At 42.8% G+C, this 18,611-nt stretch overlaps 1 protein-coding gene across 1 annotated transcript in view; it reads right to left on the bottom strand.

Annotated features, from left to right (window-relative positions):
• Positions 1 to 10,474, bottom strand: part of PLEKHG7 (pleckstrin homology and RhoGEF domain containing G7) — a 60,329-nt gene extending 49,855 nt beyond the window's left edge. Inside the window, 4 exon segments of the mRNA XM_045466506.1 lie at positions 9,629 to 9,716; positions 9,917 to 10,181; positions 10,184 to 10,286; positions 10,289 to 10,474. Of these exon segments, the coding sequence (XP_045322462.1) occupies positions 9,629 to 9,716; positions 9,917 to 10,181; positions 10,184 to 10,286; positions 10,289 to 10,474 (642 nt within the window).
• Positions 10,475 to 18,611: the final 8,137 nt, after the last annotated feature.

Here is an 18,611-nt window from a genome sequence, read left to right as displayed (position 1 = left end):
CTCATTCTGGAAAGGTGGGCATGCCCTGGAAGGGGAAAACAGAATCTGTGTGGACATGGCCCTTTTATGTTCATAAGAAGCAGCCATGGGTTAATAAAAATATCAAGAACCACAGGGTAATTATACGAAGACCTAGGAAAACAATAAGAAAGAACATCTGCATAAAGTAACATGAAGAGACACGAATTGGTACAGAAAACCTGCCACTGCATCACCCATGTCTGGCAGTGGATTAGATTTCTGGGTACTCTCTCAAGAACCCCATGTCTGTGGCAGCCAGGCCTGTTAGGATCATTGGATTAATGACGTTAATGCAAATGGTTGCAGAGAATTCAGAATGACTTTGAATTTAGGTCTCATGGTAAGAGGGGTGTTGGTGATTCCAAACTGGTTATCTTCGTTTTGTTCTTACAAATCGAATTGCTTTCTACGGAAAAATGGCATGCGTGCAGGATCCTTGTGTCTAGTTCTGGACTGATTATTCACTAGAAACAATTACTGGAACAAATTCAGAATTTTTTATTTCCCTCCCCCAAACAAAATGGTGTGTGCATAGGGTAGTGGCATACTGTGTGGAAGGGGGTGGAAGGAAGGTTTTGAAACCTAATTTCCTCAGAGATAGGTCAGACTAGGAGATGGACTAACAATAAATACAAACACGTTTGGGGTTTGGGGTGTGGCTGGCAGTCTGCTGTCTCTGTGTAAATACAGTATAACTTATGCTGCCTTTATTTGTTTGGAAGCGCACAACTAAACAAACATCCTTGAGAAACGCATTTTTCTTTTTTGTTTGCTCGTTCGATGCTTGGCTATTCTGGTTATTTGCTTCAGGATGAAATTCTGGACCCAGGAGGTTGTGTAACCAGGTACCTGACCCAGACTTTGCAGCCCTCTTGGGCTGGTCGGCCTATCCCCCCTCCCCTCCCTCTCCACCCCACACAGCATCCAGAAACCCAAACACAACCACTCTAATCCTGAGTTGCGTTGCCCCAGGGGAGTCGTATCCCAAGGGACTAGTCCCATAGTTGCTGGAATAATCTTGTCTCCTTTCTGGTACCAGAACGTCTCCTTATTCTATCTTCCACTGAAGATTCAAAGGTCCATGGTGTGGGCTGGGACAGCAACAATTTAGAGAATCCAGAGAATTCTCCTCCCACTGCTGAGCAGGCCACACACCCATGCATCAACAGTCAACAATGAGCCTACTGTTACACGTTAGTGCCAGAAAAGTTTCTGGCTGGTGGAGATGTGTCCCCAACCCCCATACCGTGGACCTCGAATGCATACACATGGTAAAGAACAGATTGGTCTTGGTAAATATTTTATTCTAATTTAAAATCAGCTGGCACTTATTGGCCACTTAAGCATTTTAACATCATTATCATGTAGATTTTCCCAAGCACCCTGCAAAGTAGAATTTACTGTTCTCATTCTAGAGCCAAGAAAGCTAAAGCTTATAGGGAAAGATAAGCAACTTACTTAAGGTTGCCTTGCTAGTGAACACAGAGCCAGAATTCAAAGTTTAAATATGCAAGTTGGACTTGTAAATAGGGGGAAGAGAAAGACACTACAAACCATGTTAGAGCACTACATTTATTTATTTATTTTTTAATTGATATAATGATGGTTACATTGGGTAGAAGAAGAAACGGAGTGGGTTGAATGGAAGCTCCTCGAAAGATAGGTCCATGTCTTAAACTCTGGAACCCGCACCTGGGATCTTATTTGGCTAAAGTCTTTGCAGGTGTAATTAAATGAAAGAACTCGAGATGAGATTGTTCTGGATTATCTGGGTGGGCCCTAAATCCATCTACACGTGTACTAATAAGAGACAGGGTGAGAATAGACATAGAGAGGAAAGAAGGTTATCTGAAGATAGAGGCAGAGATTAAAGTGGTGCAGCCCCAGTCACGGAACACCCGGATGAAGAAGCAAGGAAAGGTCCTTCCCTAGAACCTTCGGAAGGAGCCCAGCTCTGCCAGTTCCTTGATTCTGGATTTCTGGCTTCCAGAACTGTGAAAGTGTAAATTTCTCTTTGTTTAAGTCTCCTGGTTAGTGGTAATTTATTATAGAGGCCACAGAAGACTAATAAAGGGGGGTAGTGCAAGTGAATGGCAAGGGCACTGGTCAACTTGATTCCCAACTCTGACCTTCATTACGTTTGACCTTGGCATGGGGTCTTCCTGAGCCTCAGCTTCGTTATGTGGAAAACACCTGTAGTGAGACCCTTTCTGTCTCTGGTGAATCAAGGATTTAGGAGCACTGCTCTCAGTTTCCATGCCAGTGGGCAGTGGATGGGAGCAGTAATTATACGGTGACCTTTATCTTGGCAGAAATGTTTGAAGATGAATGATTAAAGCTCCTCCTTTAGAAATATGACTAGTGCATCATTTGCATTTTTTTGCAATGGGCTTAAACTAAGAACTGTTGGCTTCTAATTCCTGGGTGCAAATTTTAAAGGAAAATAATGAAAAATACTAGAGATTACGGGGGTTACCTGCTGCCCTATGGTGATATGTGTGTCTTAATGATGTAAAAATCTTATTGAAGGTACTATATTTTGGATAAGGCATAATCTAACTCTTACTCCTGCTATGAATGTTGCCCAGTGGTTTCTTTCTTACCAGGCAAGCTCATCAGGCTGCATTCCTCGGATGTGATATCCTTGCCTGGTAGTAAAATTCATGGTAAATATACCTTTTCCAGCAGGTGGTTTTCCAGTAATTGTGTGACTAGACAAAGTAGGTATTCTATTTTAAGAACCATAGTGTTTTACTCTATGCAAGAGAGACAGTGCAATTTGGAATGCTTGCTTAGAACTATGCGTTGATTATACAAGAGGAGCAAATTAAGAATCAGCAACAATCTTAAAAAATATCTATCTCCTTTTATTTTTATTTTTTCTTATTTTTAATTTTAATTTAATTTTAATTTTTTTATTATTATTTTTAATGTTTATTCTTGAGAGAGAGAGAGAGAGAGAGAGAGAGAGAGAATGAGCGGGGGAGGGGCAGAGTGAAAGACAGACACAGAATCCGAAGCAGGCTCCAAGCTCTGAGCTGTCAACACAAAGCCTGACGCGGGGCTTGAATCCACAAGCTGTGAGACCATGACCTGAGCCGAAGTTGGACACTTAATGGACTGAGCCACCCAGGTGCCCTTAATTTTATTTTTAAAGAGAGAGAATAGGCAGGGGAGAGGGGGCCAAAGGGAGAGAGAGAGAGAGAGAGCACATGAGCTGTGGAGAGCGGCAGAGGGAGAGAGAGAATCTTAAGCAAGTGCCACACTCAGCACGGAGCCGCACATGGGCTTGATCCCACGACCCTGGGATCATGACTTGAGACAAAATGAAGAGTTGGACTCTCAACTGACCGAGCCACCCAGGCGCCCCAAATATCCCCTTTTAAAGTAATCAACAGAGAAATGACAAATAGATTGCCAGTCGGTGAAATCTGGGATATATTTTTCCATTACGAGTCTCAGAAGATAATTGGGAACGTTCCTTTTCCTGTTTGACTATAATTTCCAGCTCAACTTTCTACCAAAAGATTCCATTTGCTAGAATCCCACTGAGACTTCAGAAAGGACCGGGAGCCTGTGGCTCTTGTCCAGGGCCTGATACATAGTGGCCCCTTCATGAATGTGGAGTGAACATACAGAAGACTCATCCCTGACAAGCCATTTTCGACACAGAACAGAGCCAGCCTGTGGAGTCTCATCAGTGTGGAGAACTGCCAAAGCTGTGACCTCCAGGGCTCACCCCGCAGTAGTTACCAAACACACGTGCGGGCCAGGCCCCAGGGCAGCTGCTGGTGCTGGCAGCTGCCCGCTCTCACCAGCTTTTCAGGCTACTGTCCTTGTGGAATGGAAGTCGCAGTACAGCCCAGGGGGAAGAGGTAATACTTGTGCAAATGCCCAGCAACTCCAGGTACACGTAAGAGAGAAACACAATTCAGACTGGGAAGATGGGGAAGGTTACAAGATGCTGGAGGGAGAAAAGTATCCGGAGGAGAAAATATACAAAACACAAAAGGGATCATACAGTTTCCCCTACCACGCTTGTCCTAACTTAACTAACTCACCGACGAACTTCCTTTTTCCTTAAATAAACATGCACTATGCGCCAGGCTGTGTTCTAGGCACTAAGGATATAGGAATGAACAAAACAGACATGATCCCTGCATACATGGAGCGTCCGTTCTAGAGGAGCCGATGCCAGTGGAAGAATAACACACGGTTCCTGCTGTGAAAGGAAGCTGGCCGGCAGCCTTGCCCTCCAGCCACGCCCAGCTCAGCCTCCCTGAGACCCCAGTCTCCCCTTCTGACTAATTAACAACATGCCCTCTATCTTACCACAAAGGGCAAAAAAGTTGCAACTATATGAGGTGATGGACGTTAACTAAACTTATGGTGGTGATCATTTTGCAATACATACATATATCAAATCGTTGTAAGATACACCTTAAACTTATACGATGTTATATGTCAATTACATCTCAATAACATTGAGAGAAAAAAAGAAAGTGCAATACAGTAAAATATGATGCTGTGGAGTGTGAAATCTTTCAAAAAAGCTAAAAAACAAACACACAACCCCAAAATCAATATACAATCTATTAGTCTCTAGTTAATACATTTCTAACAAGCTTCTAGGCTCTGCAAGAGCCAGGACGGGGTGTTCTCCCTCTCGGGTGCCACCCAAGCTTTAGAGACAGTGCTACGTGTATGTCAGGTTTTAAATAAAAGCCTGTGGAGGATATAACATTGTATTGAATCTAATGTTCAGACACCTCAGGTGAACTTCGGGTGATAGACCATTTTACTCTGAGATCAGAATATCTTAGAAAGAATAGGTCCGTAACTTGCATACAGGAAGTGCTTAATGAATGAATGAGTACATGGTTTAAAAAAAAACAAAACACTAATATTTGTGTTGCTCTATTTACCACATCCAAAGCCTATTAGATGAGTACTATTTGCATCCCCATTTCACGGATGAAGATTTTGAGGTTTTGAGTTAAGAACCATGCCTGAGACCACACTGCCAGAGAGAAACAGGGTTCAAACTCAGGGAGTTTGATTCTAAAAGCTCCCTAACACTATGTTGTGCTACTTCAGATCTGACTTGAGGGGTTGGGGGTGGGGGATGTCTTACTGGCATTTAATGTTTTTGTCTGGTTTCTTCCTCGAGAGATTTTCGAATACCTTGCTATTTGGGTTTTGTGCCGATGTTACTGTTGTAGGGCTTTTTACCACAATACTCAGGATTCATTGTGTCGCCGCTTCAAAGAAAGAAGAGGTGGACATGAAATGTGCAGCAGGCAAAAATTTATTAGAATAGAAGATTAGAAAAGGAGAAAGTAGGAAAGCTCTTTTTACAGAGAGGGGACATTCCAAAGTGATGCCCCAGGACTATGGGGGAGGGTCCTTGTTTATAAGGTTCTGGTCGCCACCCCCTTGCTTCCCCCTTGTTCCTTCTCAGGTTCTACCCCCGAAAGCGCTAGGTGCTGGGTTGTCCATTCCTGATTGGCTCATTTCCATTGTATGAGGGGTGGTCTGGGGCCATACTTAGGTCTTTTGTCAAATTCCTAAGGGAAACCTGAGAGGGAGTAGGTGGGGTCTGTTACATTCTTTTTTTAATTTTTTTTTTTTTTTAATTTTTTTTTTTTCAACGTTTATTCATTTTTGGAACAGAGAGAGACAGAGCATGAACGGGGGAGGGGCAGAGAGAGAGGGAGACACAGAATCGGAAACAGGCTCCAGGCTCTGAGCCATCAGCCCAGAGCCCGACGCGGGGCTCGAACTCACGGACCGCGAGATCGTGACCTGGCTGAAGTCGGACGCTCAACCGACTGCGCCACCCAGGCGCCCCTGTTACATTCTTAACAAGAGCCTATGCCTGAGGGGTTTGCTGTGGTCAGACACGCCCAGCATGGTTCCTAGAGGTGGTTTGTCCATTTCCGTTTTCAGCTTCAGGGAAGACTGAAAAATTAAGTGAGGCAGATGGCTTTCTGTTATAAATTTTAAGGGGGCTAGAAAGATCTCCCTGCCCATAAAATCTCCCTGTTTGCTTCCTGATGTTTAAAATCCCACCAACGCACCTTCATCGCTTGGCCTCAAGTCATGTCCTCTGTCAAAACGCAAATAAATCAGGGATTGATAAGTGACACTGTAAGTCAAGCCACCTGCCAGCCTGCCTGCCAATCGACTAAGTGACCTAGGCATCGTCTTACAAAGATTAAAGGTAAATAAGAGGTCTCTGCCCTCAGGAAGGTCTTGACTCTGGAAGCAGACAAATGGAAAAGAAATGCAGCAGTGTCTTAGACATAGGTTTAGGGAGGAATTCCTCCCCCAAAAGGAAAGGATACACTGCTCTACCTGGAAAGATGAGCACAGATATCCCTTAAGCCTAAAGTCCTTCACACTTTAGTAAGAATGAACTATAAAGATTTTTTTTCCAGAAGGTGTATTTTGGTGATAGGAGAAGGTTTGGAGTGAGTGTGAGTTCAAAGGAATAGTACAGAGGCAGAGAGGGAATGGCAGCAAGAAAAAAAAAGTTCACGAAAACCTGGAATCAAGGTCATAACCCTGAGCTGATTTCAGAACCGAGAGTAGACTGGACCCTCACTTATATGAGCCTGCTCAATTGTCAGGCCACATGTTAAAACCCCATAATAAAAGAAGAATCAGTATTTTTACAAAAGGGCTCATGTCTATTCTATAAGGCAAAAAATGTTGCGACTGACTGATACACATATAGGCAAGCACTTCTTCATTGAATATCCTAGGGGTCAGCAAACTTTTTTAATAAACTGCCAGGTTGTTAACATTTTAGGCTTCGATGGGCACTATGGTCTTTGTAGTGACTGTAGTACAACTCTGCCATTGGCTTGTAAGAGCGGCCAAGACCAGTTTTCAAATCAGAGGGTGTGGCTGTGTTCCAGCGAAATTATTTACGAAAACAGATGGAGGACTGAATTTGGCCCAGAGGCCGTAGTTTGCTAGCTCATGGTTTATATCATTTAATAGACATGTTATTATTCATTCATTCATTTATTTTATTAAAAACACTTTTTTGAGAGAGAAAAAAACAGAGCAGGGGAGAGGGGCAGAGGGAAAGAGAACTTTAAGTAGGCTCATGCGCAGTGTGGAGCCCGACGCGGGGCTCGATGTCACCACCGTGAGATCATGACTTGAGCCAAAATCAAGAATCGGACACGTAACTGACTAAGTCACCCAGGTTCCCTGCCAAGTTGTTCCTTTGAATTTACCAAAACTAGTTCTGTTATCATCTTACAAAGATTCTGCATGTCAGTAAAAATTACCTGCGTGCTATCTTTTGCAAATGGTTGGTTGTGTCCTATCACTTAAACTATATGTCTGCTAACTTATCTTATAATCAGAGCTGCACACAGATTTTACCTGCTCTAGGAAGCATTCTTTTTTTAAATTTTAATTTATTTTAATGTTTTATTTTTGAGAAAGAGGAGAGAGAGAGAGATAGAGAGGGAGAGAACGAGAGGGGGAGGGAGACAAAATCCGAAGTAGGCTCCAGGCTGTGAGCTGTCAGCACAGAACCCAACATAGGGCTCAAACTCGTGAACCGTATCATGACCTGAGCCGAGGTCAGATGCCCAAACTTGACATCAAGACCTATAACCCGCCCTCCCCAATTCTTCTCCTCCCTCACCCGTCCACACATGGTTACCTAGATTGGTCAATGGAACTATCTGCCACCCAGAGATGCAAGCCAGAAGCTTAGAGGTCATTCTTGACAACTTCCTTCCTCTCACCCTGATGGTCTACTATTCACAAAGTCTAGATGATTCTACCTCCTAATACCTCCTCAACTGAAATACTTCTTTTTAACTCCAGTGCGTTCATCAGAGCCTAGCCTACTGACTTCTCATATCTGAACATTCTAATTGTTCTGCTGGAGTCCTCTCTCACCTAAATGTCACGTCCACCCTTTATCCATCTGGCCGTGTCTGTCCAGTCAGTGGTTTCAGACTGCTCTTAGGGTAAGGAACAAAATCCCAAACACCCTATTAGACTCTGCATGATCGACTCTAACATCATCTTTCTCTGAGACTCCTCTCTCTTTCCCTTCCTCTGACACACCTGAATCAGGCATTATTTTAGAGTTTTATTCTCATTTGTGTCTGTAGAAGATTTGTATCAATAATTCCATTCTTTACCAACTTTTGTATCCACACCCTTTACCAAGTAACGCTTCCGTGCTCTCCCATGTAGGTGACACATAATTTCCTACCCCACCCCCACTGAGTTCAGTCATGTGACTTGCTTTGGCCAGTAGAATTAGGACAGACACCAAGCCCATGCTGCAAGTGTCTTCCCGAACCTCTCCTTTCACCATAAGAAGAATATACCCTTTGGTTCCGTGAAAAGGATGAGGAACATGCAGAGTGGAACTACCCAGCTGAGACCAGCCTACTTCAACTCACACCTGATAGATGCACAGATACATAAGAAAAAATAGCTGGTTGTTGTTTTAAGCCCCTGAGGTTTGGGGTGGTTGGTCATATAGGAATAGCTAATGGAAACACTAACGCGATAATCTGCATTTTCCCATGTGGCTTTGTAAATGTCCTCAGCCTTAGTCGATATGTTTCCGTCAACTGGGGTTAAGAGGGTTAAAATCAACAAAGATGGCATACGCGGATCTCATTCCTCCGGCTGAAAACAGCAATATTTTGCTTGAGGATCGAGGTCCTGTAATAAAACAATGGCCACTTCCTGACAATTTCTCCGTGACTTTCCAAATGAAATAAGGGCTTTCCCGCCCAGCTTGCAAATGGGGTGGGTGAAACTGAGCATGGATCTTTCCCTTGCTGTCACAGGGGCTCTTCATCCCCGGGAAGAATGGCAAGCCCACCGGCGCATCCCTGGGGACCATGCTGAAAATCCAGAGCTGGTTTCTGACACAGCCTACCTGCTTCTCAAATACAGACACAATCTGTCAGAAGAGACCTTTGAAAGGTCGTCCTAGCTTCAAACAGCGCATCTTGCTGTTTTTATCCTTGCCCTCTGAGTTTCTCTTTGAAGAGCTGTTGAATGTTTCTGGCCTTTATATTTTCTCAGCCTGACAAAACCAATTACTAAGTGGATGTTAATTAAGCCACAGGGCCAAGTCATTGGCAATTCAAAATGAAAACCATGACCGCATGTGGCCGTCATACCTTGCCCCAAAAAGCCACAGCAAAATGCTCTGCCTTCAAGGAGACTCTTGAAATTAAGACTCTGTCACCCATAAATGTTAAGCGACTCGGGGGCTGTAAAGCAAAGTGCCCTGATTAATGTGCCATCAGGTTTGCTATGTCAGAACAGCCACAGAGAGGGAAAAGTCAGCAGTGGACAGTTTTCACAGCATTAGAGAAAATAAAGACGTGCCCAGCTGGCTGGGTGTAATTCTCTCTGAAATAAGTTTTTCAAATGTATGTTTCAGTTTTGCTTAAATCCACCCCAAATTCCAAAGCAGACATCTGGAAAAGAGAGGCAATGAACTTTCCTAGCTAAAATGTTCTGGATATTTTCTTTTTGGTGAGGAGGGGGAGAAGATTAGATATTTGAACAATTCTTCCTTTCTCTGCTTTTAAACTAGCCCTACCAGGTTGTCTTCAATGGCCTGGATCGCAAGAGGGCTGCCTTTACTATATCTAATGGCCGACAGACCATCGCTAACCTGACCTTCTACTCTAGAAGAAGAAAGTGAACTAGACCTCTGTTCTCCCTCTTCTCCAAACTACTTGGAGCCAACATGTCCTGAAAAGTGTGTGACTTCCTGTGCTGTCTCCCATCATAGGACCTCGTGGCATTTGGGGTAATATGGCAACCCAGAGACCCATCTTGCCTTGTAGTGCTCTGATCGAGCACGGGAGGTCCGACACCGTATTACCCGAGAACCAGGAGGCCTTGTGGCAGGGCTGGGTGGTGAGTGGCTTCCTCTCTCTGGAAGAGAGGCCTGGGAAAAAGACCCCCCACTGATGGGCTGAAGCAGGGGAAGGGGTTCAGATAAGACTGGATGTGTTCAGGGTGGTATGGCCGTAGATAGGAGAAGGGGTTCAAATGAGCCAGTTGTGTTGAGGACCTTTGGGGATCCGGAGGGAATCTTGGTTGGAGTCTCAAGGGCGATAGAGAATGTGAAGAATTCTTTGGGCTTCAGGCGGACTCTTGGGGAGGTAACGTGGAGAGCAGGCAGGCTCCTGCTGGCTTCCAGGCTCTTTCCAGGTGACCACTTCCTAGGTCTCTTGCTGAGGCAGCAGTGTGATGCTCCACAGACATTGCCCCTTAATCTCCTGTAAGTGGGAGACGTAGAGATGCGGTCTGGGGCTTGCTGGTCAGAGTGGAGAAGATTCTCCTGGTTCTCGCAGTGCTTCTTTGACCGACTCCTCACAGAGAACCGAGGAGACGCCCCACAGCCTCTTATCTGCACCTCTGGGCAGGGTGGCTCCATCTTTCCTATGCAGCTAAGAGCCCCTATTGCCGGAAGCTTCCAGGGGACATTGTTGGACTTGCTGTTCCTGGGACCACACTGGGGTTGTTCAGTTTCTGAATTCAAGTGTCACTCTTCCTCTGGTATGTCTTTGCCCTTTTCCAGAGGAAAAATTTACATGCAGGTTGTTGCATTTTTAGTGAGGAAGACCAGAGTGTGCAGTCTTTTGCAAATGAGGGAGAGCAACGTGAGAAAAAAAAGATATCTGAAATTTCAGGTGAAAACCTCTAATTTGTCACGGGACATCGGTAGAGACCAGTTATTAGCATCCTTTAAGTTTTGAGGATAAATAACATAAACGATTCCAACCTTCCCATCTGAATAGTTTGTATGTTGAAATTTGTACACTGTTTACTTATGCCTTCCAGGTTGAAACAAAAAATGTTTTAAGAACCTTAGTGACCTATGAGACTTTCCGAAGCCACAAAGCTCAACACCTTTTGATTATTCCATTTTAAGACAATTAAATATACATTAACATTTCTTACATTCTCTATCTATCTATCTAATCTAATCTATCATCTGTCTATCTTATGCTTTGGTGTATTTCAGGGATATAAGGCTATAAGAACAAGGAGAACAGGGAGCCTGGGTGGCTCAGTTGGTTAAGCGTCTGCTTTTGGCTCAGGTCATGATCTCGCAGTTCTTGAGTTTGAACCCTGCATCGGGCTCTCTGCTGTCCATGGAGAGCCATCTTTGGATCTTCTATTCCCCCTCTCTCTCTGCCCCTCCCCGGCTCATGCTCTCTGTCTCTCTCTTTTAAAAATAAATAAATAAAAGTTTAAAAATATATATGTATTAAGAAAAAACAACAACGACAACAAAACCCTTTCCCTCAAGATTTAAATTACAGGATGAAGCATGGTTTCAGTCATTGCTGTGAAGAATTTTGCAAAAGGCGTTCTAAGTTTTTGTCTATCCTTGTATTTTGGAAAAATAACTTGCAAATCTGAAAAGAAAAACCCATATGTCACCCAAATGCCCTACTTCTTGTGATTAGAGGTGCTTTCTAGGATTCACTAATGCAGAATGATCTCTCAATTATACTTTTCTCATGCTCAAGGTAAACTGATTCTACCAGTTGACAACTTGATCCATGGCAACATGGAAACGACTTACTACAGCTCTGTTATTTTGTAGTTTACCATATGAAGAAAGTAGCTTTGTGTGGGAAAGCATTGATCCTTACTCATCCTGCTAAAGATTGTGTAAGAGTCACCTCTCAATTACTTACAGGCCTGGTGTGGGGCTGTGGATAAGGTACTATCTTCCTTTGCCATGGACAATGTGGGAAGTGGTTTCAGACTGTGCATGGCTTGTTTATAGATGACGTATCAGTAATTGATCACATATTATGAGATCTCCAGTAACAATTTTAGCAAGTCTGTAATTCTAAAGCAAAACTCAGCCATCTGGAATGCATTGGGAATGAACACGTTTGAATAGCCAAATTTTAAGGATAACTAATAATTTTCTTTAGTACTCCATGATTTTAATTGCACTGACAACACTTTTTAGTAGATCTTTTTCTACAGTGTATTATTTACCTCCACAACTTGATAATAGAGAACACTGAACAGCTGTATATCTTTTCTTGATGACCTAGCCTCTTTATGTTGATTATCACTCATAGTACTAGTTGACATGCAATGGTTGTTACTATGTTTACCATAGCTTTATGAAGAATACAATAATTGTTACAGATTTTTATAGCATATGACAAAATGGCTTCACACCGATATATTCTCAAGTTCTTATTCATTATTTCTCATTACAGTTGGGGTACTTGCCTAAAGCAGCCTCTCTCCCCTTTGTTTCTTCCAGTCTGTTTCAGGCATAGAGGTCCAATGACCCTATGTAGAGAGGATTCATAGGTTCTTACATCAATAAAGAATAGGAGTCCAATGTTATTATGTTGTCATGACAATACTGTGACATTGACTTGGGGGACTCCATGTTCTCTTATGTTTACTGTCTGGTTCTCATCTGGTTTAAGGCCAAATGAAACTAACAGATACTAGATTTTAGACTGGAGAGTTGTTCAAGGAACTTCTTAGATACAAATTAAAGTCAATTCGATTCTTACCTACAAAAGAAATCTGCAATTCTTAATACTGAGTTGCTGAGGGGCGCCTGGGTAGCTCAGTTGATTCAGCATCCGACTTCGGCTCAGGTCATGATCTCACAGGCTCAGGTCATGATCCCACAGTTCGTGGGTTTGAGCCCTGCCTCGGACTCTGTGCTGACAGCTCAGAGCCTGGAGCCTGTTTCAGATTCTGTGTCTTCCTCTCTCTCTCTGCCCCTTCTCCACTTGCGCCCTCTCTCTCTCTCTTTCACTTTCTCTCTCTCTCAAAAATAAATAAACATTTAAAAAAAATATTTGCTTTAATATTTTCAGCGGAGTTACAAAACTTCACATGTAGGACAAAAATGTGTGACGTACCTTGCGACGTACCTTATTTTGGGGACGATGGAAGAGGGTGAGACCAGCGAAGAAACTTACATTTTAGCTACAATGGGGTTGAACTGATTTTGTTCTAAGATTAATAATTTCTGGCTGCTGCTTGAAAGGCTGCTACCAGCTTTGATGGAGAAGAATGAGAGGCCTATTGTCACCATTGATGATACTAGGTTTCTTTTCAGCTCCTGAATTGGAGCGGCCTATTCCTCATTCTCTCAAGGAACAAATGGCCAAGTTGAGGTACAGGTACTTTTACATACATACACACCCGGGAAATTGTATTATTTTCTCCTTTATAGCCACGTCCAAGTTCTAGGCAGCAACACCACGAAAGGATTCAGTACGTTTCCATAGGCACTTGCAGAAGAGCTTTATCAGAATTCTTAGTCCTTGGGTTTCCCCTTGGTCTTTGTGACTTCTTTCTCCTCCTCTGAGGGTTTAGGACCCTGCTTTGGGTTTTGTTTCCAGTTGTTGTGGCCAGTAGGAAGTCATTATGTCCCATATAATGTAAGGATCATTAAATACTATTTATTGGTCGGTGTCTGAAATATTGGAACTAAAGCAGTAGTGATGGCTGACATGATTCACCGCAGAACCGGAGAAACTTTAAATACAGCAGGTCTCTGGATGGCAGTTTGCAGAGAGCAAAGAGCCCAGCCTCTGGAGTTGACCACCTGCTGGCTATCCCCACCTCACTGCCAGCTAGCCTGTGACCCCCTCTGTCAGCCTCCAGGCCACATTTATGAAAGGGTGTCAGAGTACCTCCCTTCCTGGGTGGCTGCAGGGATTAGTGGATATAATGCATGGGCTCCTGGGAGGCCCTCCTTAAATGATTACCCCCATGGATCTGGTAAGGAGTCAAAAGGTAACAGAAAAGTAAGGCTAACTCTTCTCCTTTATATTCTCTGAAAGACAAACACAACACATGATCATTAAAAAGATTTACCAGGCTTTGACCTCCCAAGCCTTGTAAGAACCTAGGAAACACCACCCACACAGTCGGGGAAGGAATCTCCGTGTCCTCAAATTTAAACCACACAGATTAATGATTCACCCATTCTACTCAGACCTGAAGAGACCAGCCAGCCAGAACCAAGAGAAACTGGTAGCAACAGGATCTAAACAAATGGAAAGTCTGAGAGGGAAACAGCCCCAGAATGTTGGCTTTACCACCAGTGGGATGGTCTACCTCCGAACGTCTGAAGGTGACGTTGTCCCAGTGTGGCCCGACAGGGGAGTTAGCAGATCCAGAGTGAATGGCCAGGCGAAGGCTCAGAAGAACAGGTTCCACACCTGTAACTATGGACTCTCCAGGCCGAGTGCAGGTGAACTTGAGGCGAATTTGAATGAGGAACTGGCCTTTCTCCTCCTTAGAGACTTTTCTAGTTATTTGTTTATGAAAAAGCCCAAAGGGAAGAAAGTTCAGAACCTAAGACTAAGACCGGCTAAGACAAAGTCTGGTGATTTGTTTTTGTTGAACAATGGATGATCCAATTCAGAAATGATGCACATGTGGCTTTTTCCTTACCTCCAGGTGTTCAGTAATAGTCACCGATTGTTCGGCGAGGTGGTTCTCTTCTCTTTATTTTCTCTCAAGTTGTGAGAATCATTCCTTTCAACTTGACTTTGCTTGCATCTGAAAACATTTTGTGTGGCTCTATTTAATTCGTGGGCTGTTTTGATAAGCACCGAATAATAGAGGAAATGATCATCGTACTTGGGAACAAATCTGTGAGTGTTAATCTTCAAATAATTAAAATGGGAATGGAAAAATATGTGCAGGTACAGCATTCCCATTTAAGCAGGGCCCAGGAATGTATGCAATGCTACAGAATATCTGCAGAATCTTTAAAAAAACAAATCCAAACAAACTTGAATTAAGCCTAATTTACTGATGTGTTCATTGCTTAGAATCATTACATGTACTTCTTGTGAAGGTTTCTGCTGCCAGTGGTTCTCAGAGTGGGGTGCCTGGATCAGCAGCATGAGCATCTCTTGGTAACTCCTTTGGAAGGCAAACTTTCACCTTCCCCCACCTCCTGCACTGGAAATACTGGGGTGGGGCTGCCTGTCTGTGTTTTAACAAGTCCTCCTGGGGGGATTTTCACATTTGTTAGAAATTTGAGAACTGTTGCCATAGGGAAAACCGGGTCTAATTTTATCCATCTTGGCTTTGCGATAAACTTTGCGTTAGTCTTTAATGTTCCCCTTTTGGCCTTATTAGAACATCACTCACTTAGAACTGTGGAAAATGACTTGAACTCCTCCCTTTTCAACCATTACCGCTATCCCCGCCACCATACCAAAAATGAGGCATCAAGGGCCTTTCTCTATTTTACCAGCATGAAGCCAGTACAAAAAAAGAGTCTGAGTTCCTGCCAAGGCTAGAAATGAATTGTTTCACTTTAGGAAGAAAGGAAAATGAATAGAATGTTTCAGCTTTTGGTTTGTAGAAGGAAGGTCGTCCTTTATCTCCTAGTCTCCTCACGCATGCATGATTATAAAACTGTCTGTCCCGGGGGACATGATAATGGAATATTTGATCCCCATCCAGAAACTTCCAACCTCTGGTTGTAACTTAAATAGGAAAATTAAGAGTCTACAGAAAGGTCACAAAGTTATTACCAAGAAAGAAAATAGCACAACTTCTAAGGAGAAGGGCAGTTGGGAGGAATTTTGGATGGGGAGGGGGAACCCTGGCTGACCAGGCAATCCCTAGGTCAGCTTTTCCTTCAAGACCCTGGGGCACCTGCCTTGAAAGTGAAGGTGGCCCTTTAGGTCTCAGTGTGACACGTGAAGATTCTCTCCTATACTGTAGAGGGGGAGCTCTCTGCATGCTTTTGTCTCTGGTCTAGGTTATTGGATCAGGATAAATCTTGGTTGTGGAGAAAGCCACCTGGGATGTGTCCCATGCAGTCTAAAGTCCACAAGCTATTTTTCTTTCATCAATATCTACATCTGAGACAGAAAGCTCTGGAGTTCTGATTGGTCCTTTAGCTTAAAAAAAATTAACCCAACGTTAAAAATTAAGAGATTTTACAGAAAAATTTGGATTGCAAGCTTTTTAAAGAAAATGTTTATTTTTGCATTCCTTTTCAAAATAACACCAGCATTCTTCACAGAGCTAGAACAAACAATCCTAAAACTTGTATGGAACCAGAAAAGACCCCGAATCGCGAAAGCAATCTTGAAAAAGAAAACCAAAGCAGGAGGCATCACAATCCCGGACTTCAAGTTGTATTACAAAGCTGTAATCATCAAGACAGTATGGTACTGGCACAAAAACAGACACTCGGATCAATGGAACAGAATAGAGAACGAACCCAGAAATGGACATACAAATGTATGGCCAACTAATCTTTGACAAAGCAGGAAAGAATATCCAGCGGAATAAAGACAGTCTCTTTAGCAAATGGTGCTGGGAGAACTGGACAGCAACCTGCAGAAAAATGAACCTGGACCACTTTCTTACACCATACACAAAAATAAACTCAAAATGGATGAGAAACCTAAATGTAAGACAGGAAGTCATCAAAATCCTTGAGGAGAAAGCATGCAAAAACCTCTTTGACCTTGGCCACAGCAACTTCTTACTCAACATGTCTCCAGAGGCAAGGGAAACAAAAGCAAAAATGAACTGTTGGGAGCTCATCAAAATAAAAAGCTTCCACACAGTGAAGGAAACAATCAGCAAAACTAAAAGGCAACCGACAGAATGGGAGAAGATATTTGCAAATGACGTATCAGATAAAGGGTTAGTACCCAAAATCTATAAAGAACTTATCAAACTCAACACCCCAACAAACAAATAATCCACTGAAGAAATGGGCAAAAGACACGAATAGACACTTCTCCAAAGAAGACATCCAGATGGCCAACTGACACATGAAAAAATGCTCAACATCACTCATCATCAGGGAAACAGAAATCAAAACCACAATGAGATACCTCACACCTGTCAGAATGACTAAAATTAATCACTCAGGAAACAACAGATGTTGGTGAGGATGTGGAGAAAGAGGATCTCTTTTGCACTGCTGGTGGGGATGCAAACTGGTGCAGCCACTCTGGAAAACAGTACGGAGCTTCCTCAAAAAATTAAAAATAGAACTACACTATGACCCAGCAACTGGACTACTAGGTATTTATCCAAGGAATACAGGTGTGCTGTTTTGAAGGGGCACATGCACCCCCATGTTTATAGTAGCACTATCAATAATAGCCAAAGTATGGAAAGAGCCCAAATGTCCATCGATGGATGAATGGATAAAGAAGATGTGGTATACATATACAATGGAGTACTACTATTCAAAAAGAATGCAGTCTTGCCATTTGCAACTACATGGATAGAACTGGAGGGTATTATGCTAAGTGAAATTAGTCAGAGAAAGACAAAACTCCTATGACTTCACTCATATGAGGACTTTAAGAGACAAAACAGATGAACATAAGGGAAGGGAAACAAAAATAATATAAAAACAGGGCGGGGGACAAAACGTAAGAGACTCAAATACAAAGAACAAAGAGAGGGTTTCTGGAGGGGTTGTGGGAGGGGGGATGGGCTAAATGGGTAAGGGGCATTAAGGAATCTACTCCTGAAATCATTTTTGCATTATATGCTAACTTGGATGTAAATTTAAAAATTAATTAATTAAAAAAAGAAAATGTTAATTTTATTAACTAATCTGACAACACGATGTCCATTTTCCAATACTTCCATATCTATATAAAAGGAGTAGACCTGAGGACAAGCTTTATGCTTCAGATGGGACAAACAGCATCCATTTCACCACGTTCTCTGCCAGTTCCTACAATATTCCCGAGGCTAGTGTTGCGTCCTATTTGTCATTGTGTATGTGGTCTTATTTCTTCTGACAACGCTACAAATAATAGCCCCAAACTGGAAAAACCCCAGTGTTAGTTTCAATATCATGTCCATCGCCAACTGACAGATACACTGATATACTCACCTATGAAAATAAAGGAACAATTGCTCTAGCCTCAAACATGATGTTCAATGAAAGAAGCCAGACTCTGTGATTCCATTCACATGAACAAGAATGGGCAGAGTTCATCAATAGTCTTACAAGTTAGGATGATGGTTTTTATCTTTGGGGGGAGGCAGGAGCGTGGCTTCTGGGATGCTTATATGTTCAATTTTCTGATCTGTGTGCTGGTACCTGGGTGTATTGTATTTGTGGAAATTCATTCTCTGGTATGCTCATGCTAGGAGCACTTTTTTGTTTATGTATGCTCTGCTTGAGTAAACAGTCTCCTTAGAAAAGTATGTCTGGGCTGACAGATTATATCCTGGTTTGCTTACTTGTTTATATGACTTGCTGGCTAATACATATCTTTGAATTGGCCAATTTCTTAAAAAAAAATTTTCCCTAGTGTTTGAAAGAGGTAGGATTTTTATTTGAGTTTTCTTGTAGGTTTTAGGGTCATACAACTCAATGAAACCATGTTTAAAATTATTAGTCTCCATGCCTCTAAATATATCTCAACCTCTTTGAGGTACTTATTTAAGAAAGTTTTCTAGGCTGGGGCACCTGGGTGGCTCAGTTGTTTAAGCATCTGACTTTGGCTCAGGTCATGATCTCATGGTTCATGAGTTTGAGCCCCATGTTGGGCTCT

Source organism: Leopardus geoffroyi, chromosome B4 (genome assembly GCF_018350155.1).
Source record: "Leopardus geoffroyi isolate Oge1 chromosome B4, O.geoffroyi_Oge1_pat1.0, whole genome shotgun sequence".
NCBI lineage: Eukaryota > Metazoa > Chordata > Mammalia > Carnivora > Felidae > Leopardus > Leopardus geoffroyi.
The sequence above is the reverse complement of the archived record's forward strand: the minus strand, read 5'-3'. Positions and strand labels throughout refer to the sequence as shown.